The sequence below is a fragment of the Vitis riparia genome, chromosome 12 (genome assembly GCF_004353265.1).
Source record: "Vitis riparia cultivar Riparia Gloire de Montpellier isolate 1030 chromosome 12, EGFV_Vit.rip_1.0, whole genome shotgun sequence".
NCBI lineage: Eukaryota > Viridiplantae > Streptophyta > Magnoliopsida > Vitales > Vitaceae > Vitis > Vitis riparia.
Window position 1 is genome coordinate 4,952,583 of NC_048442.1, and position 19,808 is coordinate 4,972,390.

At 33.5% G+C, this 19,808-nt stretch overlaps 1 protein-coding gene and 1 pseudogene across 1 annotated transcript; both read right to left on the reverse strand.

Annotated features, from left to right (window-relative positions):
- Window positions 1-2,454: 2,454 nt before the first annotated feature.
- Window positions 2,455-7,675, reverse strand: LOC117926678 (annotated as a pseudogene).
- A 10,390-nt stretch (window positions 7,676-18,065) lies between these two features.
- LOC117926679 (potassium channel AKT2/3-like) lies at window positions 18,066-19,544 on the reverse strand. The gene is made up of 3 exons (XM_034845897.1): window positions 19,446-19,544; window positions 18,756-19,331; window positions 18,066-18,374 (listed from the first exon to the last, which is right to left on the reverse strand). Exons 1-3 carry the CDS (start codon window positions 19,528-19,530, stop codon window positions 18,244-18,246), a joined length of 792 nt encoding a protein of 263 aa, XP_034701788.1. The 5' UTR covers window positions 19,531-19,544; the 3' UTR covers window positions 18,066-18,243.
- Window positions 19,545-19,808: the final 264 nt, after the last annotated feature.

Sequence of the window (19,808 nt, forward strand, 5' to 3'; positions counted from 1 at the left end):
TGAGAGGATTCGCACGTGAGGAAGTGTCCGATATGGAGTGGCACGTGAGCAACTAATAGCGGTGACGTGGCTCTTTTTCATCCGATTTGTCACGTGGCACTTCGGGTAACAAATTTCAGTGATTTTTTAAAATAAATAAATAAATACAAAAATACAACAATTTTTATTACTTTCATTTTTTATTTTTACACTAAACTCATTTTTTAAAAGATGAATTCTTCTTTTATATTGAACTTGTCTTTTTAAAAGATGAATTCACTTTTTGTATATATTTTTTATTTTAAAACTTTTTATATTGAAAATGTAAAAAATATGAGCTCATCTTTTTAATAGGCGAGTTCATTTTTACATTGAGTTCGTCTTTCCAAATAACGATTTCTACTTGAAATTAAAAAATGCTATAATTTTAAAATTATTCAAATTTCAATAAATTCTCCCATGGGAAGAGAACTTTCTATCAAATAATAAATTCCTCTATGATGTTAAAAGAAAATAGCAAATAGTTAAGACAAAAAAAAAAAAAAAACTTTTTTATCAGAGAATTTTGCCTCTATTGTTTTTCGTCAATACTCGAAGGATTATCCCTATGGTTTTTAGTTATATACTAGTTATATGATCCATAAGTTTATTAATTATAGTAAAATATGGAGCTTCTTAACCTAGGTTCTTTATTATTTCAAGCGATTGAATAACTACTTGTAAATTAAGTTTATTCATAAAATTGATTTGTCCATGTGAAAATACTTCAACACTTTCACTATGCTAGTAAATTTAATGTTTTTGCACATTTGCTACATACTATAAAATTGGAATACAAACTTTTTCGGTATTTTAATGTACAGTAAAAAACTATGGACAAAAAATTATTAAAGAATAGTTTAAAATAAGTTAAAAGTCAAAATTAATTAAGACATTCATGTTGACCTCAAGCTCAAAAAAGAAATATAAAGACGAGAATAAATTGAAAAATGAAAAATATCAAAATGTCCTTATATTAGACAAGTAGAAACTAAGTATTTTTCTTCTAAGAAAAAAATGAAATATGAAATTTGTTTTGAATAATAGAATGGTATACGTAGATTTGAGGACATACACGTGAGGGGAACAAAAAACACAAAAAGTTGGTGATTGCTCGAAACTTTAAGATTTCTTTAATTATCTCTAACGTCTAGTTTACTCACAGTACATGTATAAAGACCTTTTAACTCTCATTATTGATTCTCTAAGAACCTAATATTGATTATTATCCATTGGGATAATGGTTTTTAGTGCATCTTGATTCATAATCTTACTTATCCATTTGATGCACTTTGATATCATAGCTTCCTTTGTATTTATTTGAATCAAAATTGTATAGTACAAAGATTAATCTTCTTTCAATTATAGGTCCTACGAAGATTAACAAGTGTGGGATCGCTTGATTACTTAAGAGTGGGATATCTCTTGAGAGGGTACTTTGGAACCATAATTTAGAAGGAAAAGTTTGGAGACTTTGTTTTAAAAATTTTGCTATAGAGAGTTCCTTAGAACCATAATCCAAATATATAAAGTTTGAAGGCTTGAGCTTTAAAAAGTTTTGGATTAGTGGAACCTTCATCCCAATTGGAACTTGAGCAGAAGGGATATACGTAAGGTTATGTACTATAAAGATCTTGAGTTTGAATTCTCTTTATCTCTAGCTTTCCTATTTACTTTAACAAATTATTTCTTTTATTGTTATTTATTACAATCTTAAAGTTTTAAAATATCAAATCTCAAAGTAGTATCACTAATGTACTCCTCTACATAGTAGTGGGTGTCGTATGAGTGTGTTGTAACTACAATCATGGGTCCTTAGATGGAAGGATGTATTCATATGAAGAATTCTTTCATAGATAGGATAGAGGGATGATGTAAATTAATAGTATTGATGTTGGAACTGAATGTTTCTTTTCTACTATGATTCAGTTTCCTTCATTTTTTGTCTTCCCATAAATGAAGCTTGATTGTCAGCGGATAGTAATTAAGAATGCGTTTGACAATGATTCTAGGAAGTGTTTATAATATTTCTAATACTTGAAAAATAAAACTTTTCAAGTATTAGAAATGATATAAATACTTTCTAAAATCATTGTCAAACGCACTCTAAAGCAGGTATGAATATCATTAATGTGAAAAGGTAAAAACTTGAGCAGACTTGGGAGTATAGAAGAGAGGAGAATTTTCATTGCATGAAGAAGTGAATAAGGTCAATACAACATCATCTTTCCTGTACAAAATTTGGAAGGTTGAATGAGGGAGTTATATTCTACCACCCTCTTCAAATAGTACCAGCATCAAAATGGCAAACAGAACTACAAAAGCTCTCAAAATCGAATAAATCGAATTACAACATTCTTCATGGGAATCTCAAATGTATAGACCTTCACCTGAACTTTGGTATTTTTCTTTTCAAACAAACATCTGACTCTGCTGAGATGAACAATGAGAGCCTGAATGGACCTCCTGGTCCTGAAAAGTGGGGTGTGGTACATAGTGTACATGGAAATTTCTGATCATAGCCAAGACCTAAGAAACACCAAACAAGAACTGTGACAGTGGCCATAATAAAGAAGATGCATTCCCATATCCTTGCCTTTTGACAGTGGCCAATTGGTGGTGTGGTATCAACTATCATTCAGGTGATCTCTCCCTGCTTGCAAGTAGAACCATAGTGAATACTGTCTCCAGTAAGTGCAGACTGCCCAACCAAAACAGAGCAATCTCAGTAAAATTTGAGCAGGCAGTACCATTAAGGTAATCTGCATTCAATAAGAACAATGAACGAGGCACTAAAACAATGGCATCCTCACCCCACCTTCCATCTGGAAGATCCCTTATAACAATTTTATTGTAAATTGACATAGAGCATACTATACATCACTGCACAAATGCTTTAACTATTGGAAAGTATTAGCCAAACGAGAACCTACAAAATGATGCAGTCAAGATTAAGAAAAACTTGTGAGGTCTCCACTGTTGGACCATCGGGAAGTAGAAAATGAAGTCTCTACAAGTACAAATCCATAATAGATCATGACAAAGGATCAAAGCAATTAAAATATTTCACTAACCATAAATCATGATTGAGGCTCAAGAAGACCAAGTCACTTAGAACACCCTGAGAGCTGCTTGGCACCATGCCTTTATGACCATAGCCAAATCAACCAAACCTTATAGAGAGCAAGGAAGCACAATAGAGATGATAAGAAATTTTGAAGCATAAACTTAATAATTGCCACAACGTTTTTTATTCTGAAGGAAGTTATTTTGAGTATGGAACAAGTACCTGATTGACATTGATATATTTCCATCTTCAGTATAACACATGGTTGATGATTATGTGTGGAATGTGAGCTACATACTGCCAATCTTGGCCTTTCCCAAATTGGCAGCGACCTTCCAGCAAAGAGCATTTGTCAACAGCCAGAAGAGAGAGGGAGTTTGGCAGTCTCTCTTTCGTCAGGTATTGGAGCTTCGGGCAGTCGGAGATCTGCAATTTTTCAAGTGAGCTAAGGTGTTGAAGACCTGCTTCTGTTAAAGATTTGAGCCAGGGCAGCAGCTAATGGATAATGTTTTGAGTGAGGTGAGATGTTGAAGCCCCTCTTCTCCAAAGGATTGGAACTCAGAACAATTGCTAATGGATAATGTTACGAGGGAGGTGAGATGTTGAAGCCCTCTTCTCCAAAGGATTGGAACTCAGAACAATTTCTAATGGATAATGTTGTGAGGGAGGTGAGATGTTGAAGCCCCTCTTCTCCAAAGGATTGGAACTCAGGGCAGTCGCCAATGTCTAAGTTTGAGAGAGAGGTAAGTTGTTGAAGCCCCTTACTGTCCAGAGACTTGAGGTTTGGAAGTCGTTCAATTCTGAGAGTGGTAATTGTGGAGGGCAATAAGCACTCCAGGGGAATGACCATGTCTGGCATCCACCATGATTTGAATCTGTAAGAGAGGCCAGTCTTTGCAAACCCCAGTCCACCTGAGATGTGAGTAGGTGCAGGATGAAATGAAAGTTCACGTAGGTTGGAGGGCAAACCATCTCTCTGGAACAACAATTCTGGGCAACCTCTTAAATTCAAACTCTCCAAAGTTGAGAGGGTGTGCTTCAATAACTTGAGCTTCAAGCATCTGGAGATCTCATACCTTGCTGAGTCGAGAGCCGGCAATTCAATATATACAAGATCAGGGCACTCATAGATGTTCAAATAATTAAGAGATGTGGGATCCCCCTCTGAAATGGAGATATAGAGGAATTCAAGCCCCTGAAGCTTACTGATTTCAAAACAACGCAATCTTGGGAAGATGCTTAAGGAGAAGGATAATGAAAGAGAATCACAGGTGTTATCTCTGATGTATATATTTTCGAGGAAAGGGTGGTGGCATCTCAACAACACAGGTAGGAGAAACTCTAGCTTGGAACAGTGAGAGATTTCTAGTGATTCCAATGCATTAGTGGGTAAACCAACTCGCGCAAGGATCTAGAAAACAACAATATCTGATTTCAAATCTTTGAGAACACAAGTTTTGCTCTGGAGCGGTTCCTCTTCTATTAGAGTCTCCACAGAATCACATTCTGTAATTGAGAGCTATGCACTCCCACTGGTAGTTGCTTCCACTGAGAGATGTTTGAAATTTTAACAGTGAGGTTGAAGAGCAGTGAAGCCACTAGCTGGCCTTTTCAACTGCAATTTCCCCGATCGCCCATCACAATTCACTGATTGCAGGAACTCTGAGTGAAGCCACAAGCAGCTGCGGACATTCATCAATTTCAAGTTTCTTCAAGGATCGAAGCTGTTTAGTGGTAATTTCCCAGTGAGTTTGGAACAGTGCAGCATATGAAGCTCCTGGAGACGAGGGAATTCTCCACGTCTGCATCCACAACACAACCATTTCTCCCAATTGTGCATGCCTCAAATGTTAGAGTTTGTAAGGATGGGAAGGAAGGCATAACTGCAATGGAGGAAGAAGCATTCCCATAATGATAAAACTCACTGCCCACCCTCTCTATTCCATTCATTTCTGAGATCCGTAAGTGTTCAAGAGAGGGCAGCTGCCCAAGTGGTGGCAATGATAAGCAATTTTTACATTGCGAAAGCACTAGGGTCTGGAGATTAGAGAATAAAGGATTTGCTACCCATGTCGGAAATCTCGAACCACCAAAACAATTAATAGAGAGTCTCTTCAGGTTTGTATGTGGCCGAAGATTATCAATTATGTCTCCATCTTGTATGATATCACCTCCTTCCCAATCCCAATTTAACACTAACTCCTCCATGTACATCTTGTCCTTCAAATTGGCTTCTCTTGCATCCCTGCCACATTTCACATTTGGCAACTCGAAAATTTTAAGTGTTCCCTTTATATCTGAAAGTTCCTTCAATTCTCCAATCCCCGACCCGCTCTTTTGCCCCACAATGAAATAACTCAAGTTTTGCAAACATTTTAAATGGCCAATATGACTTGGCATCTCTAATAGTAGGGTATCATCAATGTCAAGATAACGCAAATTAATCAAATTTTCGATTCTTGAAGGCAATTCCTTCAGTCTCTGACACCTTGACAATATCAATGTTTGTAAATTGTACAAAGTACATATTGATGTAGGCAATTTTTCAATCGAAGTATTAGAGAGATCCAAGTAGCGCAAATGTTGTAACTTGCCAATTGAATGGGGCAAATTAACAATCATATAGTTACGCAAACACAACACCCGCAAGCACCTAATTTCCGACAATAGATTGTGTAGAACTCTATTACTTAAGTAGCCAAACCTGTAAACCTCCAATGGTAAAAATGTTCGCAAACACTTAAATTCAGAAAGTGTTCCATATCTATCAAAGGTATTATATGCTATCGGAAAATATGATAAATGACGAGTCTTTTCTGAGATTTGGCATACCCGACCATCCTCCAAACTGACAGAAAATTCTCCAGACACCAGTTGAGCCAAATCATGAATAAGGTCATGCATTATAAAGTGTGTCTCCTTTTTCCTAACTGAATTTTGAAAAAATGACTTCGATAAAAGCTCGTGAAAGTACAAGTCACCTACCTCTTCCATTCTTCTCTTGCCTTTTGATTCTTGTAAAAGACCCTCAGCCATCCATAACAAAATTAGCTTCTCTTTCTCCAATACGTAGTCCTTGGGAAAAATTGAGCAATAGGCAAAACATTGCTTTAGATGTGAAGGCAGATAATTGTAACTCAATCTCAATGCAGGAAGAACTGTATCAGTGGACAAATCCCATATTTGGCTGTTTAGTATATCATCCCATTTCCTCGCTTCAACCTGAGAATGTAAAAGGCCCCCCACTGCTATTACAGCTAGTGGCAAACCTTGGCACTTGTCCACAATCTTCTTACCAATTGCTTCTAGTTGTGGATATGCACTCGAGTCTCCATTTTCAAATGCGTGTTTTCTAAACACAGACCAGGAATCTTCAGAGGATAGTTCACCAAGACGATGAGAATAAACAGCGCGCATAACTGCTGCAACATCGGTGCTGCGGGTCGTTACAACAATCTTGCTTCCCTTTGCCCCGCCTTTGAGTGGAGTTTGTAGCATAGCCCAGTTACTAGAGTCCTCGTTCCAAACATCATCCAAGACAAGTAGAAATTTCTTCTTATTAATTCTCTCTTTCAGTTTAACTTGAAGCTGATTTAGGTTATTTGTCTCGAAAGTGGATGAAGTAATCTCCTCCAAATTGCTTTTGTAACTCTAATAGGATCAAATTCTTCGGAAACACAAACCCATGCCTTCAAATCGAAGTGTTCCATCACCCTTGGGTCATTATATAGAAGCTGAGCAAGTGTGGTCTTGCCAAGGCCGCCCATGCCCACTATGGAAATCACACCTATCTCATCCCTCCTTGCATTATCAGACAACACCTGTTCAATCATCTTCTGTTTTTCATCATCCCTGCCATAGACAAGAGATTCATCCATCACAGAAGTAGAAGGCCACCTTTTTGACAGTTTCTCGCCAACACCTTCTTTCAACCCAAGGACGGCTCTGTCTCGTGCCATATCTTCAAGTCTATCAATGATCTCCTCCACCCTCGACTCTATGCTCTGACTGTCAAATGGGGCATGAACCCAGGTAGACATGTCCATGATGTTACCCACCTGACTTGTGCTGGTTTGGGACTCCGCAGCTTCCATCTTGTGTCGCAAAGCCTCTGTGGCGATCTCATCCAATATGTCCTCCGCATCATACACAGCCTCTTTAAGCAAGACCAGCCACTTCTTCACATATGGATCTGTAAATTGTTTGACCTCAGCATCGTTGAGCACTGCATGGACGACCAGCAACTTCCTTTCCAACTTCTTCAGGAGCGCATCACTGAGCTTCTGCCCCCGAAGGAAGCTCACGACCTCGCGAGAAGCCAACCTGTCAAATAGAACTTGAAGAGAAGCCGAGAGGAAAGCTCCCCCAACTAAAGCCCCAGCCATGTCTGTTGGTTTGTAGAGAAAAGTGAGCGATGAATCAAGGAAAAATGAAGGTAAGCGATCCAAAATCAAACCACCAAAGTGGAAAAGATTGGTTTGTATTGAGAAAATGCAATAATTTCTTGGTAGCGAAGCTGGCTCAGTTCTGGTTTGGCCAAAAGCAAGTATGGATTCCAATGCTAGAATGAATTATTGGAGAAGATGGTTGACCCCAGGTGCAGACTTTGTTTACAAACCAGTGACCACCCACCCACCCACCCACCCACAAAGTAATAGAGGGAGAAAAAAAGGGTAGAAAATAAACATATAATTTACTTACATTTAGAAGAATTAGTTGGCAATTGGCCCCCTGAATAATCTATGAAAATTGATTATAAACATCATACTCATTTCTATACATTCATCAACTTTGTTTAGTAGGAAAAATAATTTTATAAAACTTGAAATATTTTTTTTATTATTAAATTAATTAGTCAAAATAAAAATTTTATCATATGAGCAATTATTTTCCAAGATTAAGGGCAGCACCCTTCTCCAAGGTATGGAGAAAATGAAATGATGGTGGGTCCTAGTTTTAATTGCGACCACACAAATTCTGTAACCATCCACCTATTTTTTTTTAAATAAATAAATAAATAAAATTTATAAGTCTAATACCCATAATACCCTCCTTTTCTACCCATCCATCCACTTCTCCAAACCCTTATCACCATTGTCAGGGCCAGGCTGGCAATGGTGACTGGTACGACGCCTGCTGATGCAATGGTGAGCAACCTATCATTCACCCTGATTGGTTTGTCCCATTTTTAAAAATAAAGGAAAAAAAATGAAGAATTGGATTAAGGCTTGAGACAGGTACGTTTTGGAGGTCAAAGAAGATGATATTTTAATCCGATGAAAGTGTTTTACAAGTGTCTCAACTTATATTTTATGTAACTTTAACATTTTTTTTTCTCTCCTAGAAACATAGTTTAAATTTTATCAAAGAAAAAAAAAAACAAAAGGAAAATTCATAAATATTTCAAAAAAAAAAAAATTAAGAATGTTAAATCTATTTGGCATACAACTAGAAAAATGTATATTGTAATTTTTATAAAGGTTTTAATTATTTCAGTAATAATTTTATAAAGTCAAGGTCATTTTCAACTTGTGTATCCAAGTTCTGATAAAAGTTTCTACTTGATCTTATGGAAAAAGAAAAATGCTGAAAGATCAAATTTCTCATTTCATTACTTCACCCATATTTGTTTGGTCTTAAATTGGTTTCTAAAAATTATTTTGAAGATAAAGAAAAAAAACATTGTTTTTTAGTCATATTTAGTAATTTTTTAAAATAGTTCTGAAAAATAATTTTTAAGAACAGTTTTTGCAAATTGTTCTATAATGTTTTGTAGAACAAAAGTCTTTTTAGGAACTTGACATGTTTTAAATGTGTTTTAAAAATCATTTTTATATTTAGTGATTTATTTTTAATCATGCGACATATTTTATAAAACAAGTGAAAACAACTAAAAGACATTCTCTAAAAGCAAAAAATAGTTTTTTGGTAGTCAAAATATATTTTTTTGATTTTTTTGTTTTGTTTTGGAAAACAGAATACTATTCTTAAAAATAGTTGTCAATCAAACCCCTAATGTTTTATAAAACAACTATGCTTGACAAGTTTTTAAAAATGAAAAATGAAAAACTTGTTTGAATAAGTTATTTTTAAAAATATGTTTTTTGTTTTGGTTTTGTAAAAACATTACAAATTCAATTTATATAATATAGATTAAATTTAATTTAATTCAAATCTTAAAATGAAAATAGTTTTATAATTACAAATAAATTATAATAAAATCATAAATTATATTTTTTATAAAAAAAATTATTATTTTAGTCTATTTTAGAAATTTAAGAATATTAACATCTTCTTAATTGTCTTGCTTAAAAATAAATAATAATAATTTTTAATAATATTTTATTTAGAATGAATAATGGATAAAGTTCAACTTTTTTAACATGTAAATAAGTAAAGGCTTTCATTTGCTATATGCATTTAGTAATGAATTACTAATATAATATTCTAAAATATTTTGATTTAATAAAAATTAATTATATCCATTTTTTGAATTCAAAACTATTATTAATATCTTTTTAAATCATTAAAGAATTTAAATTATTAATTATATCTTTCTTAATTTATAATTTATTTACCTAAATTTAAAAAATATATTTTTATAAAAATTTTGAAATTCTTTTTCTAATAGTTGAATGTATCAAAATTCTTAAAATCTAGAGAATCTCAGCAGAGTTGTTGGTTGGGTTCAGAAATAATTAAGAAAATCTTTTTTACCATTATAAAAATGAATTATAAAATTTCTTTCTAATAAAATAAGTTATTATTTTATCTTTTTTTTACAAATAACTAATTTTCCAAGGCAAAGGATGATCGAAACCAATGGTTATAAAAATATATAATAATGGTTTTTAATTTTTTATCAACCATTTAATAAAAAATTATTTCTTATGAATTAAGGAAGTTGGTTTTATTTTGAATTCTAAATTTATTATATTAAATAAATAAAATTTAAGAAAAATCAATTTCAATATCCATGAATTAAAAATGCATTTTGATTTAATGTAATTCTCATAAATAAATTGAAGTAGATTTTTTTTATTTAAAATATTTGTTTAAAAGATAAATTTTGCAATAAAATTATTTAACAACAAGAATCTTTTGTTTTATAAATTGGTTAAATATGAAATAAAAAAGTTCTAAATTTTTTTTAAAATAGGGGAGCTAAATAAAGAGAGAGAAAGAAAGTGAGAGAGAATGAGAGGGAGGTGAGAGTAGTACGTTAATTTTTTAATTTGACAATCAAGGGTATTTTGAGGATTTTTGGAAAGTAACATCCTTCTCCTCAATTTCTATTCCATCATTAGGTTTTGAGTTCATATACAGGTGATATGAGGATCATGGTCAATTATCAGTCTCAACTTACCTCAAAACACAATTCTCCCTTATTATTATATATTTTTAAATAATATTGATATAAAAATAAAAAGGAAGATAAAATTAGATAATACATTATTTTTATTTGTTATAAATTATATATTTTAATAATATAAAATCCCATTACTTAATTATTACTAAATTTGTATCCTCTAAAATTCGATCCTCTAATAAAAAACCAGTAGCAAGTGTTTTCCAATTCAAATCAATGGTCATGATTAAATATGTAAATGCAATGGTCAAAAATCTAATTTTGGTACAGCAGACCACAAATTTTTCCAACAATCACTTTCCATTTTATATGTTAACCAAGATGACTACTTTAATGGGTATTTTGGTCTTTCCATATTTTACATCCTTCTTATCAATTATACAAGTTGTTAAGGACTTTTAACCCATTATCAACAAATAGACTCCTAAAGGATAATTCTCCCTCCCTTTCCTTCTGGATGCAGCAAAAAGGAACTTTGAATTCCAAATTTTCATGGTAGACCCTGTACGTCACCATTGTTTACCAGCCCACATGCTCTTAATCTTAATCTTATGGGGTAAGAATATGAAAGCAAAGGCATATAATAATTGTTAAGCGAAGGCAAGTTGCTTATCTTCAACAGACCTGGTAATTAAGTCATGTCTAATTTAATGTGCATGCAAGTGGAGAAAGGCATTGGCAGCAAGAGATGAATTAGTCCAAGTTGCTTATCTTCAACAATGTCGGCTAGACGAGAGAAGCTGATTTTGACAAATATAAGGAGAAAGGCATTGGCAGCAAGAGATGAATTAGTCCAAGTTGCTTATCTTCAACAATGTCGGCTAGACGAGAGAAGCTGATTTTGACAAATATAAGGAGATAGGCATTGGCTGCAACAGATGAATTAGTCCAAGTTGCTTATCTTCAACAATGCCGGCTAGACGAGAGAAGCTGATTTTGACAAATATAAGGAGATAGGCATTGGCTGCAAGAGATGAACTAGTCCAAGTCAATGAAAGGTCATGAAAAAGAAGTGGAGTAATTAAAATGTTCCATGAAGTAGATTAGCCGAAGTATATGTCTTTGCTGCTGTCTTCCAGGGACAGAGAGCTAGCCTTCACAATTTGATCACCTTAATTAGATCAAAGCTTATCAATTTCAAAACCTTCTTCAATGCCCCTTAATGCTACCTTCCACTGTTCATATAAAGTGCTCCCCAGTGGTGTATATATATATATATATATATATATATATATATATATATATATGTAGATGGAGATTGAGCTACTGTGAGCTTAAAATGTGATATCAAAGGTGTATAACTTATTTGACATCAATTAATCTCTCCAAAACCTTTTGATTATAACTTTGTTGGCATAGAAACCAAGTTCCATTTCTTTGGTCCCTTTGGATCCCTATTCCTAAAATTTTCTTCGCAGATCCAAAAATTTCAAATTTTAATCTCTTGAAGAAACACCTTTAGTATAAATCCAATTTTCTTTATTGTGTGACCGGCCGGTGTGAAAATCATGGAAGATGTCTTTTCAAAAGACATCTTAATTATAAATTCAGTTTTGTCGAATTGTGGAATGTGTCACCTAAAAAGTCATTTAGTATAAATTCATTTTCTTCACTATGTGACTAATATGAAATTTTGGAAGAGACACCTTTAATATAAATTTGATTTTGTGGAATTATGGGAGTAAAAATTCAATTTTTTTTTAATATGTATGATTGATAAACAAAAAAAAAAAAAATGTGAAAAAGTGTTTTTTGAAGAGACATTTTTAGTATGAATTCGATTTTATGAAATTATGAAAGATGTCTCTTTAAACTACACTTTTAATATATATTCAATTTTTTTAATATATATGACTGATTAAAAAAATTGTAAAAAGGTGTCTCTTAAATATAAATTTAATTTTATAAAATTATGGAAAGTGTCTCTTAAAGAGACATTTTCAATGTAAATTTAATTTTTTTATCGTGTGTCATTCATATGAAAATTATAGAAAATGTCTATTGAAAAGACACCTTCGATGTGGCAAAAAGTGTCAACGATTTGTCAATAGTTTTGTAACTACCATCTTTAAAATTTTTTTTTCTCAAAGTAGCTTTAGAAGTTAAAAAAAAACCCGAATTTTCATTTAGATATAGGGGCTTGGGCCCCATGGACACACAATATAAAGTGCATAAAGTTTGAATCATTTTTTTACCATGAGAATTACAATTTTATGCATAAGCACTCCAACACGCACATGTACTTTTTCAACACATTATATTGTTAACTTCTTAGATTTGAAGTATGGTATGTATCTATTTAGTACTTTGGTTTTTTCCCTTATAATTTACATAAATTAAGAAGTTGAGAGTAATTCAAATTAAAGTATTTTGGTTCGTACCACTTTTATTAATAGTGCTTAAGTTAAAAATATTCTTTAAGAATTTTTTTTGCTTTTAAAAATAGAAATAAGTAATAAATTCTATATAAAAGCTAGAACCTCTTGTACGGAAAATATAGATTTATATTATGTATCTAAATATCACTTTTAAACATTTAAAAACTTGAAATAGTAAAAATTTGTTGACACTTGAATTTTTTATAAATAGAATTTAGAATCACAAATAAATTAAAAAATAAATCATTTTTTTAGTAAAATATGAATGCTAGTATTATAATAAAATCATAAACTATATGTTTTTTTATACAAAAAATATGCTATGTTAATACATACTATAAAAATATAGATATTAATATCTTCATAAAAGCATAATGTTGACTCTCCAAGAACCTAATATTGATTATCATCCATCAGTCGTCGAGTGTTTTGGAGTGCACCTTGATTCATAATCTTACTTATTCATTATGATGCACTTCAATCCTAGTTTCTTTTGTATTTATTCGAGTCAAAATAGTACACAAATATTAATCTTCTTTCAATTGTAGATCTTATGAGGATTAACTAGTATGGAATCACTTAGACAGCTCAAGAGCAAGGTATCGCTTGAAAGGGTACTTTGGAACCATTATTAAATTATTTATTTATTAATAATTAGATTTTAATAATTAAATATATTAAATTATTTATTTATTTTATCATATGAGCAATTATTTTTCCAAGGATTGTGTATATAATTTCTCATTTTGAAATTTACTTAAAAGATTAAAAAAGAAAAACTTTGATAGCCCATCCCCTTCTTTAAGCATTAATATCGTGTATAGTTTTTCAAAAAATTAAGGATATTTAGACTAGGAGAATTTATATTCTTTGTGGTTTAATTATTTGTTCATATTTCAAATACAGGAAGTGGAAGAAATTATGAAATAGTCCTTACTTTCGTTGATGAAGTTTCTGCACAATATATACCTGTCCTAGTATATGGTCAAATTAAAACTACCTAAAATAAAAATGGGAAACTAACTAAAATAAAGGATATATATAATACCAACATTAAGAGAAAGAAACTAGTTAAAGTAAATGATATATATACTATCAAAAATAAGAAAAGGAGCCTAACTAAAATAAAGGATATATACACTAATTATAATCCTATAATTTTTGTATTTGATTGAAATTGACTTTCCTCATTCTCTCCACTCAAGATGGAGTTTCCATAGATAACACCAATCTTGATGCGTAAATCTTACCATAGTTGTCAAGATAAAGGTTTGGTCAGAGCATCTACTAGTTGATCATTAGAGTCGATATAGGAGATGTGGAGTTGACCTTGTTGAGCTTTATCGTGAAAAAAGTGGAAATTGATTTCAATATGTTTCATGCGAGAATGAAGACCAGATTTGCACAAAGATAGGTGGTGCCAACATTGTCGCAATATATGGTTGGTGGAGCATTGATAGTGATGCCAAGTTCAATGAGAAGTGATTAGATCTAGGTAGGTTCAATTGTTGTAGATGCAATCGCCCTATATTCAGCCTCTAATGAGGACCTAGCAACAGAAGTTGCTTCTTGGAGCTCTAGGAAATAGCATTGGACCCAAGGAAGATGAGATATGCACTGGTGGATGTTCAGTCATCTGTGTTACCAACCCAATCGACATTGGAGAGTTCTTGTGAAGATGAAGATCATGAGTGATTGTGCCCCAAAAATAACGTAGAAGTCATTTGACCACAAACCAATGACTAATTGTTGTACAATACATAAATTGAGACAACTTATTGACAGTGAAAGAGATATTTGGTTGAGTAAAAGTGAGATACTGAAAGGCACCGACAATGGACCAATACTTAGTAGCATCAATTAGAGAAGTGTTGTTAAGCACTTGGAGACATTGGTGTTGACATATCATCGGTATTGTCTATTTTGGCTATAGTAAGAAGATATTGGATATACTTGTGTTGAGAGAAAAAGGCTCCTATAAGTGTTGGAAGAACCTCAATGCCAAGAAAGTAAGAAAGAGTACCAAGATCTTTAATGGAGAACTTAGACCTTAATTGAGTAACAACTCGTTGAACAATGGTAGGGTTGCAACCTATAATGATAAGATCGTCTACATAGACCAACACAAAAATAATGGGATGTTTTTGTTGTAAAAGAAATAAAGAAGTGTTGGAGCTAGAATTGACAAATCCATTAAAGAGAAGGAATTGTCCCAATTCATGGTACCAAGCACAAGGTGCTTGTTTGAGTTCGTAAAACGCCTTTTTAAGATGACATACATGTGATGGTTGGTTGGGATCAATCAACCCAGGCGGTTGACTCATAAAAACATCCTCATTGAGGTGTCCATGAACAAAGGTGTTGTTGACGTCAAGTTGGCGAAGTGACTAACCATGTTGAACGGAAAAACTAAGAAGTAAACTACTGTAGTGGGTTTAATCACCAGGCTAAAAGTCTTGTGGTAATCAATGCTCGCCTGTAGATGAAAATCTTTTGCCACAAAGCGAGCTTTGTAGCGATCAATTGAGCCATCAAGGTAGCACTTGATTCAAAATATCCATTTGCAGCCACTAAGGTTTTGTAACGTATGTCGAGGAACAAGTTCCCAAGTACCATTCTTGATAAGAGTAGTGAACTCTTCAGACATTGCTTTGTGCCATTTAGGTGATTTTAGGGCTTGGGTAACACTAGTGGGTTCAATGGGTAGGTTTGGTGAAGGTGTATTGAGGAGAGCATATTTGGGACTGGGTTTGAAAATATTGTTTTTAAACCTTGTTTTCATGGGGTGGGTTATAAGTGCCAAAGGTGATGGAACAGGTGCATGGCTTTGCATAGGATTAGAGTAGAGGGAGAGAGGACTAGGTGAAGGTTGGGGTGGATTGGAAGGCAAGAGAGAGGGTGAATGGGAAGAATCAAGTATAGAGGGCGTACTTTGTAGGGAAGAAACAATAGTGGATGTGGGTGTGGATGAGAAGGTCCCAATTGTGCTGAAGTCATTGTCACCATTTATTGCTATGGAGATGGAGTTGTTTGGGAGGGAAAACACAGGAATGAGTTGGAACAGGAGCTAGAAGTGAATTGTGGTAGAATCGGGGCGAGGAAGATATTAAAGGACAAGTATATGATAAAGAGTTTGGAAAATTGAGTCTATTTGAAGAAAAAAATAATTCACACCCAATATCAACAAGGTATGTCTATGAATGATCATATACATGCATTTGATAAAATTGTAGCAGTTTTGTTGGATTTAGATGAGAATAGGGCCTTATGGTTATTGAATTCTCTTCTTGGTGATTATGGACATCTCACCACCACCTTACTTTATGATAAGGATATATAAGGTAACCTTTGATGTTGTATATACTACTTTACTAAGCTTTAAATACAAAAAAAAAAAAAAGGACCAAAAAGTTCATAGAGATATATTAACAAAAGCATTAACAATGAATGACCAATCTCAAAGTCATAAACCTAGAAAAGAAGATAATTCTCAATCTAAATGCAAATCTATAAAAGATGAATGTTCCTTTTGTCACAAAAAATATCACTAGAAGAAGGATTGTCCTAATCTACAAAAGAAGAATAAAGACAAGACAATCTTTAATGCTTGTGTGGCCATGTTTGGAGAAGATGAGTCATATGCTTAGGTTGGCTTATCCTTGGTTAGTAACTCAAATCAATGGATTTTGGACACTAAATTCTCATATCACATATGTCCCTACAAGGATTGGTTTTCAAGCTTTGAAGAACTATAAGGTGGAGTTGTTTACATGGACAATAATAATGCTTGTAAGACAATAGGAGTAGGTACAATATGATTGAAAACTAATGATGGATTAACTAAAACTTTGATAGACATTCAATATGTTCTTAGTATGAAGATATGGCTCATCTCATTAGGAGTATTAGAATCCATGGGGTTCATTGTTACTATGAAAGATGAGATTTTGAAAGTTATGTAAGGTAAACTTTTTGTTAGATAATGGTGGTGAATACAGAAGTGATCCATTTTTCCAAGTATGTTAAGTTGAGGGCATTGTTTGACATTTCACAATTAGAGATACACCACAATAGAATGGGTTGAAGAGCAAGAAAATGTATGTTGTCAAATGTTGGATTGAGCAAAAAAAATATAGGATGAGGTAGTTGTTTATGCGTGTCCTCCCTTCAATGATATACCATCTACTATAATTAAGGGTAAAAGTACTCCTATTGAAGTATGGTCTGGAAAGCCTGCAAATGATTAATATTCCTTGTACTTTTTTTGTTCCATTGTTTTTTTCAAGTGAAGTAATCTAAAATAGATCCAAGAGCCAAGGAGACCATTATTCATGGGACTTAGTATAGGTGTGAAAGGATATCATCTTTGGTGTCTAGATTCAAAGAAATAATTTTGAATGGGGATATGACTTTTGATGAATATGCTCTATTGAAACATGTAAGAAAAGAAAATTGTTCTCAAATTGAGGAGACTGTGAGTAATCAAGAATAGGTGGAGCTGAAGACAATAATCAATCCAACAAATGTTAATGAGACAAATGATGACATTCAAATGACAAATGAAAGTATCAAAGATGAAGAAGATCCTTCAAATAAAACACTTCAATAATAGCAAAATTCAACCACAATTAGTAGACCAAGAAGAGAGATTTGCATGCTTGCTCAATTTAATGATAATATGGCATATGTACTTCCAATAGTAGAAGGTGATGTACCTTCTTTTTACTATTTGGACTTAGTCAATATCTTGCAAATTTAAACACCTTTGACTAAGGTATTTAGATTCGTTTTAGTCAATTTTTATAGTTTTAGCCAATCTTAGCGACTTTGGCCAATTTTTGTGTGCAAAAAGTATTTTTTTTCAATTAAGAGCCTCCTATTTGATTCGATTATTTTCTGATTTGAAGGTTAGTGGTTTAATCATCATTGCCCGAGGACGTAGATAAGACATTAATTCTTACTAAAGCTCGTGTAGGGTTCTTTCGTTGTTATCCTTTTTTCTGTTTTTTGAGTATTTAAATCTGCATAAACAAGAAAATTTTGATGATCCCTGGCTGCTATGTGCCCAGGAGAGATTTGCCTAACGAGGCTTTATGTGTTTTTGGCCTATGAGCGTTTTATAAATCGCCCCATGACTTTTGGCCTATGAATCTTAACAATTTGGTCTCTGGAGCTTGACCTATGGCTCTTTGGCCTGAAAATTGCTTACCTTTATTTACAATATTCACTTCAATGGATTCAATTTCCAACCTTTCATTACCTGTTACCTGTTACCATTGTATTTTTTTGAATCAAATCCACACTTTTCCTCTGTTAGAGAAAATAAAAAAACCCATGCAGCATTGGAATCACAAAAGGAGGGACAAGATTGAGAGTCATTTTTTTATCCCAATTAGATAGAAGGTTGTGATTTACATCAGGGAGTTTGGATCTTCAACTAGGAAAAGCTTATCATTGTCTCTAATAACTTCAATGGAGTCGATTTCTGCTCCTTCTTCGTTCGTTACCATTGCATTTCTTGCATCAAATCCAAGCTTCTCACCTGTTGAAATCATTCCAAAGTCATCCTCTCTATTGAAATGAGTTCTAAAACAAAATTAAGTATGCCATACTTTGGGGCAATTCTCGTCCCCTCCGAAAGTTTTTTGAATACTACAATGTCAATGGGGACTCAGTGGCTTTATGGCATGTTAAAATTCAGTGCGGCAAATTTGAGTTTAGTCAGTAAAGGCACAGAAAATCGCAGTTGAGGAAAATAGTTCAATACTTTTACCTCTATGGATCATTGTCTAATAGTCTATAGGTGGTGTTACTTCATTGTTTACTATTGAACTTAGGATGGGTTAGGAGTTCTAGTTGGATACTGATAACAATGCGTAGTTATTAGAGAATTAAACAAGACATGGGGTTTGAAGAAGTGTACCTGCAATGACCTTGAGCTCCATTAATGAGTTTGGCAACCTAATCAGCCGGCCAGCTTCAGTGCAGCAGCTCTCTTTTCTCTGCAGAGGATGGCCTCTATATATGCTCACCCTTGGAACATTTGTTCCTTTGAATCCTCCATTAGTATTAAACTCCTTTTCTCCTCCTTGGTCCCTCAACAACGTTTCATGATCAGTAGGCAAGGTATCAGGCACCATAATTCGGTGTCCCATCTCTCGCTTTTGCAGCATTTCATTCAGAGTTTCTGAAGAGAACTCATAGGTATTGGCATGGATAACATCTGCGCCATTCATTACAAGTAGCTTTACCATATCTGTGTGGTCTTCTGCCATGACAATCTGGATTGCTGTTAACCCTTGGCGATTCTTCGAGTCTATGTTTAAACCTTGTTTCAGGAGCTCCTTCATCGCTGTTAGGTCATTTCTCTTTGCAGCAGTGCACAAAAGATCACCAGAAGTGTAGGGATCTGAAAGGGAAGCACAGTGATATAGGATCCAGAATATAGAATTGTGTTTTGCAGATACAGCATCCCATAATGCAGTGTTGCCATTTATATCTGCCATGTATGGTGTTATGATAATGATCAGATGGAATCAAGAAATGAAGTTGAGGATTGGATCATATTTTCATAGACTTCAAAAAAATTAAGATATATAACAATCCTATTTACCTCGGACATGTACATTGCACGCATGTTTGAGAAGTACCATTACACAATCTTCATGCCCTTTTGATGCTGCTATGTGCTGAAGCATCACAACAAATCATGATAACCGTTTCAATATGCTGTTAGGGGGTTTACATTTTCCAGATGAAGAAAAAGGCCAATGAGTTTGATCATCTAGCCAGGAAGCTCAATGAACAACCTGATTTGATTAGGCTAGTAAACAGTTTCCTGGAAGAAAGGGGGTATTAGATTGCTGGTTCAGGGGTCTATAATGCAATCTTAGAGGTTTTAGAAGTTCGTAAGCAAAGCTTGAACAGAGCTAATTCAGATTGGATGCAACTTTGAGCTCTATCCATGTCCAAACAA

What these genes read in the sequence shown, in the direction of transcription:
- LOC117926679 (XM_034845897.1), bottom strand. Translation starts at nt 19,530, where the DNA reads ATGCTTCAGCACATAGCAGCATCAAAAGGGCATGAAGATTGTGTAATG. An exon ending in GTGCAATGTACATGTCCGAG is followed by an intron (nt 19,332 to 19,445) that starts GTAAATAGGATT and finishes CATACATGGCAG; the next exon opens with ATATAAATGGCAACACTGCA. An exon ending in GGAGCTCAAGGTCATTGCAG is followed by an intron (nt 18,375 to 18,755) that starts GTACACTTCTTC and finishes TGATTTCAACAG; the next exon opens with GTGAGAAGCTTGGATTTGAT.